This window comes from Ursus arctos, unplaced genomic scaffold (assembly GCF_023065955.2).
Source record: "Ursus arctos isolate Adak ecotype North America unplaced genomic scaffold, UrsArc2.0 scaffold_19, whole genome shotgun sequence".
In the NCBI taxonomy this organism is placed as follows: Eukaryota; Metazoa; Chordata; class Mammalia; order Carnivora; family Ursidae; genus Ursus; species Ursus arctos.
The window spans coordinates 14,753,979-14,778,628 of NW_026622863.1; the positions used below are offsets into that span (position 1 = coordinate 14,753,979).

The window sequence follows — 24,650 nt, forward strand, 5'->3', positions numbered from 1 at the left end:
CTTAATGATAAAGGTTCAGGGACGCCTGGGTGGCTCAGTCGGTTGAGTGTCTGCTTTCGGCTCAGGTCATGATCCCAGGGTCCTGGGATTGAGCCCCGCGTTGGGCTCCCTGCTCAGTGGGGACTTGCTTCTCCCTCTGCCTCTGTCTGCCGCCCCCTTCCCCGTTTGTGCTCTCTCTCTCAAATAAATAAAATCTTAAAAAAAAAATTTCATTGTCTCATGAAACAAGTATTCTGGAGATGAGTGGTTTGGGGTTGGTGTCACAGTCTCCACATTGCTGATCCGTTGGCTGTTCTATTACAAAATGGCTGCTGCAGCTCCAAATATAGTCTCCCCCCAGTATTGCAAGCAGGAAGAAAGATGGGAGCAGAAATAGGAATGTTCCTTTTTATTAAGGAGGCCTCCCATCACTCTTCCCTTTATAATTCTTTGGTTGGAACTGGTCCCCTGGCCACCCCTAGCCACAAGGAATGCTGGGAAAGTGAGCATCTGGCATAACTGATCAGGAGAGCAGTGACTGGCTTACAACAGCACTTCATCTCCTGGGGTTGGGCATATTGCTGCACAAAACTAAATCAGGGCTCTGTTAGCAAGGAGAAAGGGGCGGGAGCTCTCATGATTCAGGTTCCCTGGAAAGAGAGCCCATGGGCCTGGCTCAGGTCACAATGTCTGAGTCCCAATGCATGACTGAAAGGTACTGTCTCAAAAAGGAGCAGAATCCTGTGGCTGGAAGAAGGGAGATGAAAGCTGGGTGCCAAAAGGACACGTCTCTACCTCCCTCTCCCTTTGGCCTCTATAGATACCGGGGCGGGGGGGCGGGGGAATTCCAGCCTAGTAAGGACAGGCTCTATAATTTGTGGGACCCAGTACAAATCAAAATGAGGGAATGTCTTATTCAGAAATTATTAAGAATTTCAAGATGGTGGCAGAGCATGAAGCAAGCATGGGACCCTTCTGAACACACATGGGGCCATGTGTGACCATGCAGGGCCACACACCACGAAGCCTGTCCTGAGCCTGGCCCAGAATGGAGCGGCCATCCCAGAAGAGTAAGCCGTGGATAGGGTCTGTTTTGTATGCAACTGTATGAAACACATTTGTGGATGGTGGGGAAGGCTGCGATTTTTATTGTTACAATTCGCATATGTCCAGGTGTTTGTGCAAACTCTCAGTTAAGAAGCAAAGAAAGGGGTGACCGCACATCTTCTGTGTGCCTTTCTAGGCAGAGGCAGAATTCAGGGCAGACAGACTTCTCAGGGAGCTTCCACCGTACCCCAAGCGCAGCAGAGTAAGGGGGATGGCAAGTCAGCCTTATCCCTCACGCCCACTCAGACTTGGCAATGCCTGTCTATTATTTGATCATTACTGTGGCCCCGTGCAGTGCACTGTCCCATCTGCATCTTCTAGATGAGGTTGTTGGGGCTCAGAGAGATCCGTGGTCATCTGTGGTCACTGGTCAAGGTAGGACTGGAAGCTGGGCAGTCTGAGCCCAGAGTCCCTGTTCATCAGCACACTACATCATTGCACAAGTCTAATGGAGATGGGGTCATCGTAAACAGTCGGCGTGGTGAGACCAGTAGGGTTTGACCAGACATAAAGGGGCTGTTTTTGAGGGTCTTAGAGTCCTAGGGCCCATGGAGAGGTGTGCCACAAGGATGTCCCTCCAGCAACAGGAAGGCAGGATGGATGGCAGCCCCAAGGACGTCACTCGCAGATAAGAGGAGCCTGAACCAGGAGACAAACTTAGTTTTCCTCATCAAAGGGTCTGTCACACATGGTCAATTTCTGGAATGAATCCACAAGCCGGGAACATTTGTCTAAACATTTTAATTAAAATGCACTGTAACAGGATGAAAGCCAGCATCTACGTGCAGTGCTCACTGTTGCTAAGAAAACAGATGAAAATATTCCAGGTGGCCAAATACATTTTGATAATGAAATTTAAAACAGCTTCTCAGTTTTAATCTTATTTAAAATATTTATATAGTTAAAAAAATAATTTGCTATTCCTTTTCTACCCCCATACAAGAAATGTGGAGACATCTGAAATCGGTACAGATTCAACATAAATAAATAAAGATTCTGTTTCAGGCACAGAATTACAGTGTTCTGAGCTGTGCCATCCATACCTGGGCGACCAACCAGTCCAATTCTACTTGGAGAATAATGCTAGCTTCAAATTCAATTTATCTACTATCCGACTTTGGTGAAAGCATCAAGTTTAATGAAATATCACAGTGAAATTAAGACACCGCTCGTCTCATTTCAAAATCAATTTTCTTTCCAGGACAATTCTTGGGAACCTCAAGAATGTCTCGCTTTATATAATAAGCAGGATACAATCAAGAGTTGATATCTAAAAGAATGAGTATGTTCATATAAAAAAAAAGATTCCTTATAAAACAGGATCTCACAGTGAAGGTGCCTTTGAGACATTTTGCCAACTACTGGAGGGTAATACATGGACTTTACTGATCTATCCGAAATCCTTGGCTAAAGAGGGAAGCATTCTATATGCTTGGCTCTTAGAATGTGTAGTTTAAATATGAATATGATAAATGGGGATGGTGAAGACAAAAATTAGCCCAAACCTCCAGACTTCCCCTATTTAAAGACAGTGCTTACTGTATGAAATTATGTATAAGATTTTTTGTGTATTGCGGCCTTATTATTTTTTTTTTTTTTAACAGCGTGAGATTGGAAACATTGCCAAATGCCTGTCCGTGGGAGAGCAGTTCAACATTATGGTCCTTGCAAACGATGGACCAGACTGCAGGCATGGAAAAAGCAACACGCCCTTGATGGACGAAGAAGGGAGGATCTTCAAAAAAAATCAAATGAAAAACAACAGCAGCTCTAGTATGTTACTATTTGTGTAAAGAAAAGAGAAAAAAGAAAAACGGAAGGGTACGAGGAACTGATAAGTAGTGGTTTCATTCCAGGAAGGGGACCACCGAGGTTGGGCACCCGGGGTAGGAGAGATCATTTTAACTGGGTAGCCTTTCGGATCCATGAAAATATGTTATTAGCTATTAAAGTAAATCCAGAAAAGCTTTTTAAACAGCTAAAATCATGCCGCTCATCATTATAGTCGATGCAGTGATTACTCAGACCACGTGGTGTGTCATCAACTGGATAAATCTGTTACCCTGGGATTTGGAAATGTTTAGAGCAGCCTGGCAACTCCCATATTGTGTCATTTTTTCACAGGGGAAATGAATGTTCTGCGTTTAGTCCGATGGACAAATACACACATTTGCAAGCCCTCAAAGGCCCCTGTGGCAGCGCACAAGGTCCCGTGATTTTATGTAAGGTGGGCAGTATCTACTGGAATTCTGGGCCTTTTGTGTTCATTGTTGCTGGTGGAAACAAATAGCCCAGTACTAGTTTTTGTTTCTAATCACCCACTGCCCCAGAGCCATTAGGTATGCAAATAAAATCCTCCCAATAGTCAGTGACTGAATGACTCCCCCCCCCCCCTTTTATCTTCTTGAATCGTGAAAGCAACATGAGTTGATCTGGAGAAACTTCAGGAATGTCAGTGGTGTCAGCTGTGATTTCTGTCTCCTAGGATTAATGGAAGTTGCTGCCATCATCTCTGTAGCAAGGGTGTCAAAAGCAAGCAAGCATGAACCCCTGCAGACCTGGGGACCGGCAGGGGTGCCCAGAATCGCCCACAGCCACAGCCAGTTGCCAGTAGGCCCACTTGCATTTTATCTGTTCTGAGATACCTGCATTGGACTCGGAACTGAATACAGCATGGGGAAGATCCGTACTAACCACCCTAATGAGCATAAGGTCCCTTCCCAGATGTTGGAACCCCGTTCCCTGCTCCGTCTATAAACCTTTAAAATAGAAAAGAATTTTGTTCTTAAAAATCATAGTCGGGAGAGGTAGGGTTCTCAGGCGACGGGGGACTTCGGGACACGAACACTACATCGGTTGACTTCAAGACCAGCCGTGGCAGAAGCCGATGCCGGGGCAGAAATGACAGACTCTACTGTGCCCGGGGAATCCGGGCCTGCGGAAGCCGGGCGCGGGGCTGGGGACCCGCCTGGGGCGCGGGGAGGACGCGCCGGCACCTGCCCTGCTGGGAGTGGCGCACTGGGGGCCGCCTCACTCGCCCTCCTTCTTCTCCTCCGGGATCTCCACCGACAGGATCTGCTCACCGGGATCCGGGCCCGGGCTCACGCGGATCTGCACCGAGGGCTCCTCGGGCCTGGCCTCCCCCTCCCCGCCTTCCTCGGGCCTCCGAGGGGAGGCAGGTGGCGGAGAGCGCGGGGCCTGGGGCTCCGGCGGTGGCGGTGCGGGCTGCTCCGGGGGCTCCGGGGGACCCGGCGGTGGCGGTGCGGGCTGCTCCGGGGCGGCCGGGCCCGCCTCTCCTGCAGCGTCTTGCGAGCTCTTGGCCTGAAATCCGGAAAGAGAACGTCTGAGAATTCTTGGAGGGTTCTTGAACACCTTCCTGTTCCCCTTCTCGGACCCCAAGGAGGAGGACAGCAGAGCGCTCAGGGGTGCAATCCAATGGATGGGAAGTGGGGGGTCGGAGCGGCATCAGGATTATTCGGTAGAAACAAAGTATATTATGGGGAAGTTTAGGCTGGATTTGGTGGATGTTTTCTGTCTCTGTTGATTGGCAAGGCTAGAAGCCTGAGTGAAGCTGCAGGGGCAGGCCTGACCCTGAGCTATGGAGGGGGAAGAGGCTGTGACCAGGAGGGAGCATCAGTGAGGACTTTGCAAAGCTGAGCCAGCTGCCCTGTCCACCCTGATTACCAGGGCTGCATGCTCCTGGATGAATGAGAAAAATTCCAAACACAAGATGGAGGCTGAGATGGCCGAAGCAGCCTGGCCCCCTTTCTGGAAGATCTCAAAGGTGGAGACCCCACCCCCACCCCCACTCCCATGCCCCAGGAGAACGGGCAGGGTACTTCTGGCATTTGGCTGGGCTGAGCCCCCATGTTTGGGAACTTGGTGGGGACTTCCAGCCTCCAGCCTTCGGGGCTCCTGTGGACACTGGCCATAGTCCATGTATCAGTAAAAACCCAATCCTTCGTGCATACCCATGGCCTGTCCTGCCCCGTCTGACCCACCTCTGCCTGGACAGAAATGGGAGGGAGTGGCCCCCGGAGGAGACCTGAATGGTCCATAGCTACCCAAAACCCACTTGAGATACTGGTAGTGAATTTAAAATGAGAGCAGTCAGCACTCTTGTAAGGAAGAAAGACCCCCTGAAGTTTGCTCAAATCATAGGGTGTTGAAGGAAGGGAAGTGGGGTGGGGAACCCCACTCCCAGAAAACCCGACAGCTCTGGGGACCTGTCCCTCCCTCTGCTTCCGTGTTCCCACATGTTCTGCTGCCCCTATTCTGCCTTCCCCTGTCCATCCTAAATTCTGACCACACACTTCCAGGGCAGGATGGTGCCCATTATGGGACTTCTGGAAGCATCCTGCTATGAATGGAACCGGAAGAATCCTGGGAAGGTTGGTCAAGTGCTTCGTCATGTTCAAAAGGCTTTAAAAGACATCCAAGGTATCCTGCTTCATCTCTGCAACCATGAATAATCGGTCTCAGAAAGCGTGAGGAGCTTCGCCCGGTCACAGAGCTGATGGTGACAGAGCTGGGATTTAGACCCGTGTCTTCGGATTGTTATTTCAGAGCTCCTTGCACTCTGCCTTTCTGCCCTGATTGTTCTAAAATTGCCTTTTATTACAATTCTCATGCAAATTTAATTCACCTCTCCAAGCTGCCTGGGTGAAGAGCTAATGCTCAGGGCGACAAGCCCCATTTCAGATAAAGCCTTTCACCGTCCTGAGAACAGTCCTGGAGTTCATGTCCGCTCATTCCCACACAGCAGCGGGCACTAAAGACACCAGCTTGCTGGCTCGACCTTGACCCTGGCACTTGGTGAGCCAGGCAGTTGTGTCCGTCCTCCGTCTGCGGCCATGAGTGGCTGTATCTTGAGAGTATCTTGGAACCCTGGGTAGCTTTGATGTCACCTCCCAGACTCCAGATGTCAAATGCTCTCTGGATGGGTCCTCTGGACTCACACCAGCCTGGATTGAGACTGAGTTCCCTAGGATCCCTTGAATTCTGTCCTGTAGACTGCAGCACCCTCCCTGCCATTGAGCTCCTGCCTACCCACTGCCCCCCTTCCCAGCGGCCTCCCTGAAGGACGGTCATGAATAGTCATAATTAGTGCAATCATTCTAATTGGCATTTTTGGCATTAGTCACAGAAAAGAGTCCCAGAACTAATTTTAAAATTCCCTTCAGATTTCCGAGAGTGGGGACAGTTGGCGCTGTGGCTGTCGGCAGGGTTTTTTCTCTTCACATCTCTTAAACTGTCACAGACACAAATATTAAATATGAGAATATCACTGCCATCTGGGGAGAGACATTCCCTGCCCACACCCACTGCTCCCACCTCCGCAACAGCACCAGGACTCCCCACGAGGGAACGGCCCCCCTCAGCCCAGGGATGGGCACAGGAGCCTGGCCTCTCCCAGGGCTCCACAGTGAAAGGCTCAGGAAGTGACACGTGATCCGATTCTGTCCAACGACCGTGAGCCCTGGGACTTCTGCTGGAATCAGGGGGCAAGAGGGGCTTTCCGTGGGCATTGCTAACCCAGGAGGCTGCAATCCCAGTGCTCTTGCGATCTGAAGCCGTCCTCGAGGGAAGCAGAAATGACAGGACGGCAAAACGAGTCCCAGTGGCAAGATAGCTTCTGGATCCAGCCGTGCCTGAACTTCTCAGCTAATTGACCCACTCGATTCCCTGTTCCCCTAAGCTAATGTGAGCTGGCCCAGTGACCTGCATTTCTGTCACTTGCCACCAAAGGCATCCCGACTGAAAGGAAGGAAGGGGAGTGCGGTCCACGCCCTGCCACGAGGTTGCAATGGGGGGGTTCCCCACCGCCTCACCTGTTCCAGCAACTGCTGCTGCCTCGCGGCTGCCTCCAGCGCTGCCAGCTCTTTGAGCCGAGCCCTCAGGTGGGCAAGCTTGCCGGCTTTGCCCCCCTTGCCGCCCATCTTTCCTGCTACGGCCAGGGCGGCATTGAAGAGCTTGGGGGTGCCTGCCCGGGGAGGGAGGATGAGCACGCTCTTCGGCTCCTTGGGCTTGTTGTTATTTCTCAGCATGCGCCTGGAAGAAAGCAGTGCCCGCTAAGGTCCCACGCACGCTGCGGGACAGAAGCAAGGCTCGTCCCTGGAGGACCCCCTGCTGGACCGCGTGGTGGTGCTGTCCTGCCTAACAGTCTGGGAGCAAGCACGCCGTTAAATGCGTTGCACAGCATCTTAGGGAATGATCGGAACAACCAGAAGGACAGGGGTCTTACTGTCTGGACCTTATAGAGGAGGGAACGGAGGATCAGAGGGATTGATTCACTTTTGTGAGGTCACACAGGAAATACCGAACGATACTACAATAGATGGACTCAGAAACAGGATGCCCAGATGAAAAAAGACCCAAAGCTTTTCTTCTCTGCCTTTTGCTTTCTTGTCATGTCACGCTTCTCGCCATCACGTCTATCAACACTGAATGAGTGTCTATACGTGTCAGGCCCTGGGCTCGGTCCTTTACAGGCACTCTGGTGGCCCTGGGGGTCGCCCTTCCTGGTGTCCGTGCCTCTGTGTGATCCCCTCCCCTCGAGGGTGAGGGGGACATGTGACTTGCCTTCGACCAGTAGAATACAGCAAGGGTGATGAGACATCCCCTTTGTGAACGTGTCACATGGGACTGGGATCTCTGTCTTGCAAGGAGACTCTCCCTTCCTGGCTTTGATCCAGCCAGGGGCCATTTTGGGGGAGGCCCACGTGGCAAGAACAGAGGGCAGCTGCTGGCCAACAATTAGCTGGGAACGGAGGCACCCAGTCCTACAACCACAGGGAACTGAATTCGGCTGACTACCGTGTGACCTTGGAAGCAGGTCCTGCCCCAGGGGAGACTTGAGATGCGAGTCAGCTCTGGCCAGCACCTTGATGATGGCCTTGGAGCAGACCCACCTTAGCCGTCCCAGACTTCCGACCCACAGAGGTAATACATACATGCGGTTTTAAGCTACTGAACATGTGGTAATATTATTACACAACAGACAACCGATAGACACTTCGTCATTTAAATCCCACAGAATCCTCACAGGCAGGCCCCTATTTTTCTCCCTCATATCAAATAAAGATATGGAAGACCAGAAGGGGTGAGTAATTTCCCCAAGGTTACACAGCTAGGAAGTGGCAGGGGCAGAATTAAAACTCAGATCTAAAGGCAGTCTGCCACCCTGCTCTGTAAATAAGGATAGAATCTTTCATCGAGCAGAGCCCCAGCCTTTGATGGGGAATTGTTCACGCTACAGAGATGTGATGCGTGGTCTGGCTCAGGAACAAATGAATTTCGTCTGCAGTCTAGTGGGCCTACACTCCTAATTGGCAAATCCATTCATCAGGGCTGCGGCAAAACTTGTTTGTTGAAGAATGAGGCTGTTACCGGCTGCTTATCTAATCAGAGGCAATGGATTTAAATTGTGCATATTGATATTAATTGGCCAAGACTTGCATTTTCTGGCTGGGGCTCCCCCAGGAGAACACAAACATGATAATTCATCAGAGGCCTCTTCATGCCTGGCACGGTCACCTGTGTTATTCAGTCCATAATTCACAGCACGACGGCCTGTGGGAAGGCTCAGCGTGGTACAAAAATGACACAAAAGAACTCTCTGTGGGACCTTTGCTGATGGCTAATGGCCGTCTCTCTTTTGAAACATTGTGCTGGCTTCTGGGCCGTTTCCAGAGTCAGGAAATTCAGCCTCACTTTCAGGTAACGTGTTTTCCTCTAAGCAGGATCGTACGTTCATCCCCGGAGAAAGCGGCATGCGTGAAGCCCTCCTGCCCCAGTCCTTGGAGTGGCCAAGCCAGAGAGCTGAGCCCTTCATGTGTCTGGGGCCGCAGGTCCCCCATCTGTAAAGCGGGGAGTTGAGACAGAATCTCTCTCACCAGCTCAGATATCCCCAGACCCCACGGCTCTCAGACCGCGTCTTTCCTTTGATGGGCTGGGCTCACACACGGTCCCCTGGCCCTGTCGTGAAGCTCGCCTGTCCAGGGAACCAGGCTCTCTGACGAACCCGGCTCAGCCTGGTCCCAGGGCCTCTGCTGCAGGACCCGGCAGCTCCTCCTCTTTCCTCACCTTCTCCAGCGCAAGGCCACAGGCTCACCGTGCACGGGTCAGCAGCCTCTGCGGGACCCTAGCCGATGTGCCAACCCCTCACCTAACCTTGCCAAAGGAATGGCTGGTGACTACAAGCTTGGCTTTCTTGGGCCTGGCTCCTCTTGCAGGGAGGGAAGAGAGAGCGGGGTTGGGGGGGGCAGGTGCCTGCTTTCAGACAGAAACAGTCGATTCTCAGTATTCGCAGTAAGGTCGTTCCATAGAGTCCCTGCAAATACTGAATTAGTGAATACCGAAACCATGGCTTCTGGGGGAAATACAGAGTTGGGTTTCTGGTGAGCCTCTCATGACAACATTTCAGCAACTGATCAATACGTGTGTGTTTCTGTTTAAAGACATCTTATTTTCATACAGTGGATTCGTTGACATCGAACTCACGACCCACAGCTCTAGGAGTCATGCCTGAGCGAAGCTTGTCTAACCCACGTGTCTTCTCTGTATGAGGGACATCCCAGCCTCCTGGCCCTCGGGAACGCTCACAGCACCTCAGCACCACGCTTCGAGCCCATTTTCGATAGAGACATCGCCAACGACAATCACAGAAATGTGAACGATGCGGCACTAAATAGACCACGGAGAGACTCTTGTTGACAAGTGCTCAGATGCTTCTGAGCCGAAACGGTAAAGCAGAGCGTCACCTTGGTCAACTTCTGCTGGGAAGGTGAGCTTAGGGCAACGCAAATTTCTCACTGCTCTCTCTATGCACGTCCGCGAATTACTGGGGTGCCCATGAGTGCTGATTTTGGGGTTCCACATACATTTCAGTGAGTAGGTGAATTGCAGATACAGAATCGCAACTGCGTGAATGGTGAGGATGGACTGTGCTTGCCTGCTCCTCAGGAGAGTAGGAGGAAGGGGCAGAGTTTGTGGGAGAAGCTCAGACAGACCAGCCTTTGGAAGGGCCCAGTGGCTTCCTTAAGAGCAAACAGGTAAGCTGAGTTACAGGGCAGCTTCCTTCCTCAGGCGACCCCAGGAGCCTGTGTGTATTACCTTCTAACAACAATACGGAAGCCACTCACCTGGGGTTGCCAGAGGGGTCCTGCCATCTGCCTCAGAGCAAAACCCAAGGCCACTGCAAGGCTTCAGCTACAAGGCCCTACCCACTTGCATCCCCTCGACTTCTCCCATCCCGCGTCAAGCTCCGCTTATTTTCTGGTTCGTCTGCACACACACCGAGCCTGCTCCCCCACACAGCCTTCCCACCCTCTGTTCCCTCTGGCTGGAATGCTCTTCCCTGCAAGCAGTCCCACTCATTCTTTCATTCTGTGCAGGTCTCACCTGAAATTCGACTTCCTCAGAATGGCTTTTCCTGACCAACCTATCTGAAGGAACTCCCTCCATCACCTCCATCTCTTCCGTGTGGCTTTCTGTTTCCTCATAGCCCTGTCCCCAGCTGACACATCACAGGTCGTTCATTTCTCCACGGTTGGCCTCCCCTAGTAGAAGGCCAGCTTGATTTGGTCCCTGCTGTGTCCCCAGGGCCTAGAACTACGTACTCAATAAATGATCATGTGCAATGGGGAGATGTTGGGTTTGTGCCCTTTATCATGACCTCTCTCTGTGCAGTTTATTTATGGTGTCATTTCATAGAATGAGGTAGAAAATAGGAATATGGAGTAAAGGGCAATAGAGGAAAAACCAGATATGTAGATTTAAAAGACTTCATCCGGGGCACCTGGGTGGCACAGCGGTTAAGCGTCTGCCTTCGGCTCAGGGCGTGATCCTGGCATTATGGGATCGAGCCCCACATCAGGCTCCTCCGCTATGAGCCTGCTTCTTCCTCTCCCACTCCCCCTGCCTGTGTTCCCTCTCTCGCTGGCTGTCTCTATCCTGTCGAATAAATAAATAAAATCTTTAAAAAAATAAAATAAAATAAAATAAAATAAAATAAAATAAAAGACTTCATCCAATGGGAAAATTACAGAGAGGATTTAATGGATAAAGAGGAACAATTATGATTATGAATATTCATTGAGCTCTCCCACATGCTGGGTACCCTGCTGGAGACATTTGCCACACATACTATTTTGTTTAATTTTCCCAACAACAAAGTGAGGGGTTAAAATACCCTTAATTTACAGAATTTCAGAAAACTGAGACCAGAGAAGTTAAGTAACTTTTCCAAGGCCACACAGCCAGTACCTCACACAGATAGGATGTGAGCCCCATCAGCTTTCCAAGCCTGTTGTGGATTTTCTATCTTGGCCGTGCTGCCTCTGTCACTTGGCCTGAAACCTGATCCTAAGGGTCTGAAGGCAAAAGTTACCCACTTTTCAACAGTGCAAAATACAGATGCACAAGGTTATTCACTGTGGCACTGTTTATAATTACAAAATATTGGAAATCTAACTGTCCATTCGTAAGAACGCTCTGCAACTGGCAGGAACGAGGCAGCTGATGGGTCTACGGACTGAGAGAGAATGTTTTCCAAGATTGGTTGTCATGTGAAAAAAAGCAAAGTGCAAAAGAAAATCTACAGTATGCTACATTTTGTGTAAGACGGGGAAAATAAAATGCACTGATCTGCCTATTTTTCCAAAAGGAAACACATTAAGGAAGCAGCAGAAACTAATAAGACTGGGCTCTTGTATGGCTGGGGCAACAAGTGGGGGGAGCTAGGAAGCTTCTCCGGTCACCCCATTCTGTTGCATTATGACTTTTGATACCATGTTGGCATATTCAAAGCAACAAAAAATCAACAAGCATTGGGGCAGGAGGGATCATAAAAAATGGAGTGCAAACGGAAACACACGAGCCTGGCGAGCCTGGGTATATTTCAAACGAACAAACAATCACACTCAAGGGAGGCGAAAGAAAATGAATCCAAATAACTCTGAATACAACACGTACCTCATAGGTACTTAGGCTAAAGACAAAAAGAACAGCACCAAATAGTAAATTCTGCTGAGAAGGCTTCCCCACCATCTCAGTGCTTTGGGATAGCAATTCTGAAATTGCTTTGTCTGTATTGTAGGGCTGAATAAATGAGTGAATGCAATGAGGGTAAAGAGAGTCACATTTCTTAGTGTTGGAGAAGGAATTTACAAAATATGGAAAAGGAGAGGATTAGAAAGAACTCTGTGGTGTGGGACCGAAATTGTTAGATAGATACAGATATAGATACAGACGGAAAAAAACAAATGGTGATATATACATATATGTATATTTGTATATGTAAGTGGGCATGCGGGTGTGTCCCAGCTCTGTCCACTTGGGAGCCTAGTAGCCGTGAGCACACATGATGCTCAAATGTTGGTTTCTAAAAACCATTTCCACCTGCAAGGAATCAAGGCTCCTTGGAGAAATGGCCATTCCCAGAGATGTGGCAGGAAAGTCACGAGATGAGCCCGGAGCGTCTTATCGTGCTTGTAAGCAAGGACGTGCTCAAATATTTTGGGGACATAACAAAGAGCCACAGGGGCCAGCCTGGAGAGGCGCCTGCTGGCCAAATCCGGAACAGTTTGAGCCCCGAAGTAATGATTGTAACAGGATATTTACCGAACAAAACAAATCCACACGGGTGTAGATAAATGAATAAACAAATAAATGGGGGAGAAGAGAAAGCTCTTCCGCACAGTAGAATGCTCACTAACAAATGTAGAAGGCACAACGGAATCTGAAAAATCACCATTTTGCAACCATGACGGCAATTGCTGACTCAGCAGGGAGCCCTCCGTGGATGCTGAACGTCGCGAGTGAAGGCTTGCCGGATGGGAAACAGGAGGTCTAGAAAGTCTCAGACTGACTCCCCGCTAATTACTTCTTAATTGCAAAGAGAAAAATGTTCACTCTAGAGGGCAGAGACCTTAACCCAGTGATTGAAGGGACAATCACCGGTACTGAGAGAAGCCAGCATCCCGTGCCTCTGGCTATGCTGCACTAAGAAGAATACAACGTCACTTTTTTTTTTTTTTTTTTTTAAAGCAGGCTCTGTGCCCAATGTGGGGCTTGAACTCACAACCCTGAGATCAAGAGTCGCATGCCCTACCCACGGAGGCCACCAGGCGCCCCACAGCATCACTTCTGAGAAATTCCTGCCCCCATGCAGAACCTGAAAGTAATCATGAGAGAACATGAGAACCTCAGCTAAACCTAAGTGAAGGGACGTCCCACGGAATAACTGGCCTGTCCTCTTCAAAGACGCCCAAGTCACTAAAGATGGAAAAAGCCTGACGGGCCAACCCAGATCCCAGGAGACTGAAGACACGAGGCGATGTGATGAAACAGGGGGTCCTACCCTAGATCCAGGAATGGAAAAGAAGACAGGAAAGGCTATAAAAGGCATGATTGGGACAACTGGCCAAATTCGGAGACGGTCTGGGGTGAGGTAATAGCGTCGTCTCAACACTGAATTTCCTGATTGTGATAAAGGTACTATGGTAGGTAAGAGAGAGGTTTAGTCCTTCAGAAATGCACGCTGACATAGATGCGGATTGTTTTATAAATTAAAAAAATGTACCTGGCCTTCTTCCGGAGTAACTTCTGAGACTCGGGATAATGCACCAAAATTTCATTGAGGTCCTTCTTATCCAGAATGAAGAGGTTGGTAAACCCGTGGGCGACCACGTTGGCCGTGCGCCGATTCCCGCCCCCAACAGCCAGCAAGCTGGGGCAGAGAAGGAAGGAGGTGAGACCTGGCGGGCTGGGGTTGGGATCCCCCTGAAATGTCCCTTTCCACCCCTTGCCCGGAGCATAATGGCGGCCCCACACGGGTGAGAGCCGGGGCCCACCCTGCATATGTCAGCATCCACGGCACCTTACTGAGACCCACCACAGGGCCCTTGAGGATGAGGTCCTCCCCCCACTGGCCACTCCCCCCCTCAGCTTGGGCCCAGGTCCGCTCATTTCACCCCAGCTCCCCCCTGACCTTATTTCTCCAAACACGGATCCAGCCTTCAGTGTCACCAGCACGGCCTTCCCATCGGGGCCACCCAAGACCTGCACCTGTCCCGCCTGGATGATGTACATCTCTCGGCCTATCTCCCCCTGAAACAGAGAAGGGGTGAGCCCCTCTGCCATTGCCAAGAGGGCCCGCAAAGGCGGCGAGCTGGGCCCGGAGGCTGCTGGCACAGCGCGGAGGAACCTGGGCTGGTGTCCAGCCGACTTGGTGTGTGGTGCAGGGTCCGTCACTTCCCCTTGGGGGCCTCAGTCTCCCCATCTGTGGATTGGGGAGAGTGGCCACCCCCCCCCCCTGCCCCACCGGCCTGCTTAACTGACAGGATCTGTGGGGAGTTAGTGGTGTGATGGAAAGGAAAGTGCTAGGTAAGCTAGAAGGTGTGGGTGTAATGGCATTCTGCAAATTCCCAATTATCCACGCCAATGGAGGGCCGGCGGCATGGAGGAAATTAACAGTGGTTCATACAATACCCTGACACCTGTGCCTAGCACAGGTCACTTCAGGAGCTCGGTAAGCATTTGCTAACTGAAACAGGAGTGATAACAACGTTGGTAATGAAGTCCAGCTCTCGTGCAACATTTTTCTGTGCAAGACATTCGCTCTACGTGCTGGGCCTGCTTATTCCTCCACAGCTCTGGGGCAGGAGCTCCTTGCCTGAGGCTGCAAAGCTAGGCCACGGGAGAGCGGGGATTTGAGCCCAGACAGTCTAGTTTCAGACCTCATGGTTGCTGTGGGTTGAATGCTGTCCCTCCCAAAGCCATCTGTTGAAGTCCTCACCACCAGTTGCTCAGAATATGACCTTCTTTGGAAATAAGGTCATTGCAGATGTCATTAGTTAAATTAAGATGAGGTCGTACTGGAGTTGGGTGAGCTCCTAATCCAATATGACTAGTGTCCCTATTAAGGGGACATTTGGACACAGAGACAGGCATACTGAGAAGACATGTGAAGTGACCCAGGGAGAAGACAGCCATCTATATGCCAAGGAGAGGAGCAGATCCTTTCCTCACAGCGCTGAGAAGGAACCAACCCTACTGACACCTTGGTCTTGGACTTCCACCTGCAGAACTGAGAGACGGTGCGTTTCTGTTGCTTAAGCCGCCCGGTCTCTGGCCCCTTGGTAGAGCAGCTGTAGCTGACCAATGTATGGTCTTAATCCCAAATTAAAGCAAAGGGACGGATGCATGCATGCATGGCTTGCTTTGGACTGCAATCAGAAATATTCAGTCTGGGGCACCTGGGTCGGTTAAGTGTCCACCTTCGGCTCAGGCCATGATCCCAGGGTCCTAAGATCGAGCCCCGCATCGGGCTCCCTGCTCAGCGGGGCGTCTGCTTCTCCCTTTCCCTCCACCCCCCCCTCATGCTCTCTCTCTTGCTCTTTCTATCTCAAATAAATAAATAAAATCTTTTTAAAAATTTAAAAAAGGAAATACCCAGTCTGCCATGCGCTTCCCAATCCTCATGCCCTCACAAGGCCCCTGCTCCCTGTCCATCACACCTGGCATGTTTAAAAGGAGAGAGACCAAGGATAGGTAAATTGATGACACTTTGGATTCACGCAAAAAACGTTTCCTGGGCGTTTCACACATGCATGAGCTTCTTAACAACCAGAAGAAAGTTTCATGTCCCTGTTTCTGGGTCCAATTTGACACGGGACTGAAGGGTCTAAAGCCCTGGGGTGGGCGGCTGGGGGCGTCCCAGGGAGGTCTCCGCGAGATCATCACAGAGCAAGACGGGACAGCAGAGGGCGCCATTCACACTTGCTCCTCAAGTGCTCACCCCCCCCCCCCCCCCCCCCCCCCCCCCCCCCCCCCGGTCAACTCCAACCACCTGGTTTGGTCTTCCTCATTTGCCAGCAAGTTCTACATTACCCCCAGGGATAGTAACAGCAGCAGTGGCACCTACTCTGTGCCAGCATGGTGCCAAACTCTGTAGGCACCGCTTAGTCCATTTTCACAACAACCCCATAAGGGAGTACCAGCAACATCCCTACTTTATCCATGAGAAGAGACTCAGAGAGGGCAAGCCACTGCCCCAGGGCGGCACAGCTAGGAAGTAGCCCCAGGGTCAGACAAATCACTCTATTGTTCTCAAACCCCTCTTGGCCTCTAGGGCTGCAGCTTTAAGTTCTCAACCATCTGTAGCACTGTTTGCCCATTTTCTCTGGGCTCTATGCTTCCAGAAACTTCACTGCTATACAGAGCACAACTTGGAGATGAGGGCCTACTTGGGCTGAAGTTTCCTGAGTCTCACAGGGGTTGCTTGGGTATTATTTTCACCTCTGTACACATACCCAGCCTTAACCACCCAGTAATAAGGGGACTGAAATCTGAGTTCTTGCCATTCCACCCTAACCACTCACTCCCCAGGTGACCCTGGTCTCACCTTGAGTTCCAAGGAATGGGAGCAGAAAGAGCTCTCAACACTCTGTAGCCCCAGGTTCAAATCCAAATGTTTTCGAGGATCAGATGGGCCGTGAAGGGAGCCTGGTATGGGGCAGTGGGGAGGGTGGGGCCTGTGGCATCAGGAGGGAGGGCGACATCGCCCTTTGGGGGCAGCCCCTTCTCCACTCCAGTTGACTCTTGCTATTTGGGAAAGTGGGGCTCCATTTTCAACCAGAAATCTGGATTTTTATGTGAAACCTTCAAATTTTTAAGGTTGGGGACTAATTCAACCTTTTTTTTTTTAAGATTAGGGGAAAAAAAAACCAAAACACCCAGAAAATTACGAAACAATGTATCAGCTGGTTACTATGGGAAGGCCCTCAGTTTGCAACCTCTGACCTATCCCAGCCCTTCCTCTGCTCCATTTTCCCGACAGGAAGACCAAGACCCTGGAACCATTTCCATCGACACAGTCAAAGCCCTACCTCTCACAAGGCTCCTCACTTTCCTTTTCTGGAAAGTGGGGTTCCTCATCCTGGCTCCCCTGGTCCTGTGTCAAGGAAGCAAAGCCTGATGCACACCGGAGTTCAATGCCTGGAGCCGGACAAAGGCTCCTGTGCCAAACAACCTGGGAGCCCCGGGGTCAGCTCACGGGTGCTGCGGCTCCTTGCCCTCCGCAGCAGTTCCGCCCTCCCCGGGCCTTCGGAGGCACCCCCTTCAGCCCAGCTCCTGCCGGCAGGTGCACTGTAAATCCCAGACTGCCCTGCAGCTGCCTGGGGCCACCCACCTTCTTGCACACGTAGTCGTTGGGCAAGTAGACGACAGAACGGAGCCTCTTCAGCATGTCAAAGATCAGCTGTCGGTCACAGCCCTGTCCCCAAGAGGAGGGGGAAAGAATGCCCGTTTAGAGGAGGGTGGGGGCTTGGGGTGCCCCAGAACCCCAGGACAGGGGTGCTGGGTGGGCCGTACCTGGAAGAGAGCCACTTTGCTGACGATGTTATAGTTCACGTCGATGGCAAGGTCCAAACGCATCTTGTCTGGAAGCTGCACCATCAGTTCTGACTCGTCTGCAAAGGAGACCCTGGCAACGGTCAGAGGCACATCCGGCCTCCCCCGCCCCGCCACCCCCCCCACACGCGGGGCCCTGGCCACACCATTCCTCGGCCAGAGCCACGCTGTATTGGGAGAGTCCCCTCTCTGGGCTTTTCGGGTGCTATTCCCTCTGCAGGGAACACCCTCGTGTATTTCCCTGGTTAATGTCTACTCCTTCCTCAGAACCCAGTACTAACGTCACCTCCTCCAAGAAGCCCTCCCTTGAGATCCCCACAGCCGGCTATTATGTTCAGCAGTCTCTGTGCTGTAGCACTGATCACACGTCTTATTGCGATGGTTGTTCCTGCTGGTCTGTCCTTCTCACGCTCTAGGAACGTTCGCAAGAACTAGAGCCTGTCGAGCACTGTTTGTACAGAGTGCTTTACAAAGATGGTTGTGTTAAATCCTCCCAACAACCCGACAGGTGCCTGCTACTATAATGCCCACTTTACAGAAAGGGAGGCTCGGGAGGGCAGGGACTTGCCCACAGCCCCGCAGCCCAGGGGGAATGGAGCCAGTATCCCACCTGGGGCCGGAGGGCTCCAGGGCCTGTCCCAGGAGAGCAGGGGCTGAGACTGTTTTGCCCATGATGGGGTCTGCAGTGCCCAGCGGAGAGCCTGGCACAGAATGACTGTTGCCACTAGGGACAGGAAACGTACTAATTGGACCCCAATCCCGATGCCCCTCCCACTGCACCACAATTATTTATGGGCTCAAGTGCGGATCTGCACGACCCCGGGCAGGGGGAAGCCCTCCCTGGTCCTTCACGTGCGCCCCTGTGAAAGGGGACAATGATTCAGATGTCACATGGCTGTCTCTGGAATGGAATGAGGTGATGGACGGGACCATGCCTTGTACAGAGTGAGTGCGCCCCGCGACGGATACCAGCGACACCTCAACCACTCACTGTCCACAGCTGTGACAACACCCTCAGCTCAGGAAAGCTTGGAGCTGAAGTGTGGCTTCTTCGAGGGCAGAGGAAAGCCCATGGAAGCAGGGGGCCCTTGAATTAGCTGAAAGCATCGAGGGGCTCTAAGATAGTCCCCGTGGCCCACCGGCTTGTCAGGGGCCTCCGGAATGCTGTCTCAGCTCTGAAAACAAAATTACTAGCTCTCAACGATAAAAAAGAAAAAGAGACCGGGAAAAAGATTGTGACTTAATTAACATATAAGTAGCATATTCCCATTTCATTAAGGGTTCCATTTCGAAGTCACGAAAACATCACTACATTTGGAAACAACGTACAAGTGAGATTCTCCCACTTCACAAGAAGCACTGAGCACACCCCAGCACTGACGAGAAAGTGGAAACAGTGGGGAGTTTAATGCATTGTTGTGGCCAAACAATTTCAGAAGCAAAGCATAACATCAACAAATTTACAAAAAGTATATGTGTATGGGCACGTGGGTGGCTCAGTCAGTGAAATGTCTGCCTTCAGCTCAGGTCATGATCACGTCCTGGGATCGAGTCCCGCATCAGGCTGCCTGCTCAGCAGGGAGTCTGCTTCTCCCTCTGCCTGCTGCTCCCCTGCTTGTGCTCTCTGTATCTCTGTCTCTCTCAAATAAATAAATAAAATCTTTAAATATATATGTGTGTGTATGTCTATGGAAAGAGAAGGCGAGAGAGGGTCTTGCTTCTGTCCTGATTTCAACCGTACTTCTCACTCTGATGGGGATGCATTTCAAGGCAGGGGAAGGGAGGGGAGTCAGGGCGTCCAGAAGACAAGGCTCTCAAGCCTTCAGGGGTCTCCTGACGGCCCAGCTTGGGGCACCGCGCGGGCCTCCCTGGGTCCCCCTCACATGAATATGTCCAGTCAGGGACACAGGTCAGAGGTAGGGCCCTGGAAGGAGGTGGCAGCTGGGGCACCTGTCTTACCCAGCATGCCTTGGGACTGCCAGGTGTACTCGTACCAGGTCTTGACCCGGTTCTGCACGGACCGGGGGATCTTGTAGAAGTTCATGTACTTCACGGTGCTGTCCATGCAGCTGCGGTAGTAGGTCTGCCCCGCGGTGGCGGCTCCCACCACGTCTCTCATCTAGGCGCAAGGTGGAAGCGTCAAGGGGCAGAGTGGGGCTTTGGGGTGTGCCTCATGAGCACGGGTATCTACTCGGACCAGGGGTGCACGCGGGAGGGGGGTCAGGAGAGAGGGAGACCCATGTCCACCGACAGAGAAGGTTGCCGACAGGAGAAATTCTGCCCCCAGGGCGGACACGGGAAGGGAGGAGTGACGCTGCTGAGCACAGCCCCCACTGGGAGGAAACGCCTCGCTGGGCTGGCCCCTTGGTGCCAGAGGCCACTTTGACCTCCTGGAGGAAATGTGAACCTCATGCACTGATTAGAGTAAGAGATGGGCCGCCTGCACACAGACACCCCCAGGGGTCTCTCCGAGGGAACAGGCCCAATTCCCAGCCTTTGCAGAAAATTTTTCAGCCCAGCTCTCCAAAGATATCCCAAAGGGACCAACCTCTCCGGTGGAAGCAACCGTAGAGAAGAATGGGACCGAGACCTCCACCCCCATCCCCTTCACCTAGCAGGGCCCAGAGCTCCAGGCTCCTGAGTCCAGGTCCCGTGGTTTTTCGCGGACTTCGGCTGAAAGGAATGGCCACAGATGGTGACATTACTGGCAGCAGTGGGAGGAGGTGGGGCTGCAGGCAGGTGGGTGGCAAGCCCGACTAGTGACCCAGCTACCTGTCCGATCATCACAGAGAAAGCGAAGACACCCGTGAAATAGTTCAGCCCCTGGAAGACGATTTCAAAGAGCGTCCTGGGGTCAGGCAGCCCACCGATGGTGATGAGGGTCTTCACAGCCCAGTAGTAACAGCGAATGTAACTAGAGAGAGAAGAGGAAGGGGCCCTGGTCAGCAAAAACCCCGCCCTGCTGGGTCTGGGTGGCCTGGCTCTGACAGACGTGCAATATGCAAAAAGAAAACCCTTTATTTCTACGTGCAAGGAAAACAGCCTCACACCCCCAGAGCACGCGGTTTGCAGAGTGTGTTCACAGAGGCAGAGGCAAGTTGTCACCTCCATTTACAGATGTGGAAACTGAGGCTCCAGGAGAATGCTAGAAAGACTTGGCGGGAGGATAGACCAGCTGACTCCTGATGCCTGGGCTCCCTCAATATTCTTTCAATTTCCACTAACTTCCCTTTGCCAACCCGCCATGTTGGTTCACAAAGAGCAAGAGCAACGTCGAACTTGGAAGATATCTTGAGGACCTTTTCTGATCCTCTCCCTTGCCCATCCCTTTTCCTGAAGCCCCAGAAAGCAAAGGAAACACGCAGGGACACCAGCGGGCCAGGTCCAGAGCTGGGATTAGAATTTAGGCTGTCGTCAGCTTCTCTGAGCTGTCACCCACTGTTGGTGACGCCTCTCCACGGGCGCGTGAACCCTGAAAGGGAGGTACGGGCATAGCAGATGCCCTGAGCTTATCTCATCATCACAGAGAAGTCAGAGTCCCTCATACATCTGTTCACAGCTTCAGGCTGTGCCCTCCCAGGGGTCAGCAATGGGTGAGGTCAGCAGGGCTCAAGGACAGGACCATCCCAGCTGGTTTTCCTGCGCCTTCCTGTCTTCCTCCCTGGGCACGCAGGAGGCGTCCAGAGCCTGCCCTCGCTCCAGTGGCCTGATATGCCCACACTGCTGAGTCCCTGCGCAGCTCCAAAATCAAGACTGGCGAATCACCCAGTCTGATGACGACGCCAAATGGGTCCTCCCCTGGGCTCCGTTCACCAGCTCTTTACGCAGAGTCATAGTTAGAACATGGGCTCTGGACGGGACTGCCTGGGCTCAAACCCAGCTCTGCCACTTCTGAGCCACGTAACACGGACAAAGCACTCATCTCAGCAAGCCTTGGCTTCTTCGTCCTGAAACGGACATGGCAGTAGCACAGACTTCAAGGGGGATGGTGAGAACAAAGTGAGGCACTAGAAGAGCGCCTGGGACGTGACGGGTGCTCAGTAAATGTCAGCTTCCCTGTCGCTGGTACCTGCCACATGCCCGCAGTCAGGGAACAGCAGACTCGCCTACGTCCTCAAGTTCACCGTCTAGTGGGGACAGGCAAGAAATCGTGCAAAGAGCACTGAGAGGGGGAAGCAGAGGTGGTTGGGGAGTTATGTTGGAGGGGGGCTCTGCCTCTGACTACTAGCTGGGAGGCCTGGGGCTGGGCGCTGGTCCACCCTGCACCTCATTTCCACCTGGTACATAGAAATCTCAGGGCAACACAGGCCCCCCCTGTGGAGCCCCCGTCATACCGTGCCTAGCCACCAGAGGGCGTGCAAAGCAGCCTTAAGCAGGGACAGCTGAGCGCTGAGTGGGGGCTCCTGGACCCCCAACAGAAAGGCTATGGGAGCAACGTTCCCAAACATTCCCCCCAATAGAAGGAGGAATCCTCTATTGGCATGGCACGTCTTAGTGGCCTCCCTGAAGTCCCCGTGTCTTCCATGCTACATGACCTCTGCATGCTCCAGGCCAGGCAAAGGCAGAACAGGACCCAGCTATGTGGGAACTTGGGTCCTCAAGCCCCCGGGCCAGAGCAGACACTCAAAAAAAGGTCACTATTTTGAAAGTGATTATTACCCGTGATATTGGACTTCTGGAGGGATCCTTCACTCTGTGCTTTTTTGCACATATTGGGGGTTTCCTGTAGGATTTTGTCTAGAGAAAAGTAGGACTGCCAAGACAGTGTGCCCCTTCCAAGATTGCTGCAGAAGGAAGTCCCTGCCCTCCCCTTCCCTGCTTGCCCTTCCACCCTCGGTTTGCCCGTGATGGGTGTGTGCCACACCCAGTCCTGGGACCTGGGTTCTCAGGTTGTTGGGGCACAAACCCCTTTGAGAATCTAAGGAAAGCTGCCACCTTCTCCTTAGGGAAGCCAGCATGTCCTCAAAATTTAGCTCCAATTTCTGGGAGGGCGGTGGTGGGACCCCCGTACATCTCTGGATCCCAGGTTAGGAACCCCTCTCCTGCTATGCTGGTTTCCCCGTAAGAATGATCGTAGCTAGGAAATGGTCACTGACTCCTGTCCAGGCATGACCTGGACATGTTACACACGTGAGTTCATCATTCTTCACAAGAAATCTGAACATAATACTACGCTCAGGTTGTAGAGGAGAAACTGAGTCTCAGAAAGGGGAAGGGCCTCAGCCAAGGTCACAGAGCAAGTTTTAATGAATACCTTCTGTTCCTCCCTTCCTCGGATCCTGTCCCTAAAGCCTGTATCCTGGCTCTCCAGGCTCACACCAGGACCCCAGGAATTTCTGCTTGCCTTCCCTCACTGCCCTCCCTCCCCCTGACTGCACAAACCCTTTGTCTGTTCCTCCCCCTGACTGGTTCCTTGGCTTCCCCCCGTTCCCCCCCCCCCCCCAGTCCATCCTCCCCTCAGTAATCACCAGCAAAGTCATCTTTCTGAGATCCCCCTGGGTCCTGTCATCTTCCTGCTTCCAAGCTTTGGAGGCAAGAGGTGAGGGGGTAGCCGGGCCATCTTTCCATACCCATCAGACCTTTAAAAATATGGCAGCCTACGGGAACTCCCTGTACCTTCCCACCAGCTTTTCTGGAAACCTGGAATTGCTCTAAAAAAATGGCGTATTAATTTTAAGAATAATAATTTTTTTTAATCTTAAAAATGTTCATATCCTTGGCCTGGCCATCCCTCTTTAGGAATTATTGTGAAGAAAAAATCAGGCCAGAGGACAAAGGTTCAGATACAAACATGTTCAGTGCAGCATCATGTGTCAGACTGAGGAACTGGAGACCCTTCTGTGCCCAGGGACGAGGGCATAATTAAATAAACACTGGCCTCGTTGCGCGGGGAGGATATCAGTATCGTGGTTTTAAAAAGAATTAATGATGGGGAAATATGCACGATATTATGTTAGTCAATATCCCTGTGGGTGACATATTTTTCCACATTTTCACATTTCTTTAAAACTGGGACGGATCTTACAATCTATGTGTCCATTTATTGTAATACTTATTTTTTTTCCCAAAAAGCTGCATTGACTTAATAATAGGTCATAGAAGGAACTACATCTTAGAAGCAAAGAAATATAGTCAAGAATGTTCCTGACCTTTCTTCAATAATCAGAATAAATAATTATGAAACAAAGAACAGCAAAAAAGAACCCCATACCCGTACCCCATCACCTAGAACCACATTGTTATCCTATAAAAATACAATGCGACCCACCTACGTAATTTAAAATCTTCTAGTTGCTACATTTTCACAAAGTCAAAAGAAACAGGTGAAATTAATTTCAGTGTTTTTTAGTGACCCAAAATACCAACATTAATATCATATCAACATGTAACCAATATTTTAGGCACGAGTAATAAGGCAGTTGACATGTTTCTTCATATCTTCTGAACATGTATATTTCACAGCTCAGTCATGCTGCGTCTCAAGTACTTAGTGGCCCCCTGTGGCTCGCGGCCACGGTACTGGATAGTCCCTGCCACCACACAAGATGGCTCCCAGAGCCCCGACTCTGCCATTTTGCAACTCCGCGCCTTTCTTCAGGCTGCTCCCTCCCCCAGAGCATCTCTGCCCCTGCTTTCCACCTACCGAGGCCAAAATCAAACGTGACTTTTTGGAATTGACTACCCCGTGCCACCTTCCCTATGCCTCTCCAGCACCAGGCAGATGGTACACACGTTAAAAAGGCAGCCACACTGCCTGGGGTTCAAATCCCAGCTCTGGAACTGATGAGCTAACTGTGTGACCTTGGAAAGTGACTTCCCATCTGTTACCTCCTCTGTAAAATGGGAATGATGATAGTGCCTATTTTTGTGTGCTGACTGGAAGGATTAAGTGAGACCCTATGTTGAGTACTTACGGCAGGGCCGGTACAAAATAAGCGTTCTCTGCTTGCTGCTATGATTAGACGTACCGTTGTCATCGTTATTACTTGAGCATGTGCCACAACATACGGCAGCTCTCTGGATTGGCAAGTAGGTTTCACCTTGTTTGCCACGTGGCTGGCGATGCCCAGGGAGCTATGTTGAGAAGTGTGCTCTGGCTTCCTTCCCGCTTGGCCATGTCCATGGGGTAGAGGAGTAGACACACATGGGAG

At 51.5% G+C, this 24,650-nt stretch overlaps 1 protein-coding gene across 1 annotated transcript in view; it reads right to left on the minus strand.

Moving 5' to 3' along the window:
- Positions 1 to 4,116: 4,116 nt before the first annotated feature.
- The window catches only part of CNGB1 (cyclic nucleotide gated channel subunit beta 1), a 61,068-nt gene continuing 40,534 nt past the window's right edge, over positions 4,117 to 24,650 (minus strand). The window contains exons 25-32 of the mRNA XM_048223750.1: positions 20,272 to 20,413; positions 19,459 to 19,618; positions 17,461 to 17,558; positions 17,279 to 17,362; positions 14,078 to 14,196; positions 13,670 to 13,816; positions 6,918 to 7,137; positions 4,117 to 4,407 (exon numbers count right to left, since the gene is read on the minus strand). Of these exons, the coding sequence (XP_048079707.1) occupies positions 4,117 to 4,407; positions 6,918 to 7,137; positions 13,670 to 13,816; positions 14,078 to 14,196; positions 17,279 to 17,362; positions 17,461 to 17,558; positions 19,459 to 19,618; positions 20,272 to 20,413 (1,261 nt within the window). The remainder of the gene's footprint in view (positions 4,408 to 6,917; positions 7,138 to 13,669; positions 13,817 to 14,077; positions 14,197 to 17,278; positions 17,363 to 17,460; positions 17,559 to 19,458; positions 19,619 to 20,271; positions 20,414 to 24,650) is intronic.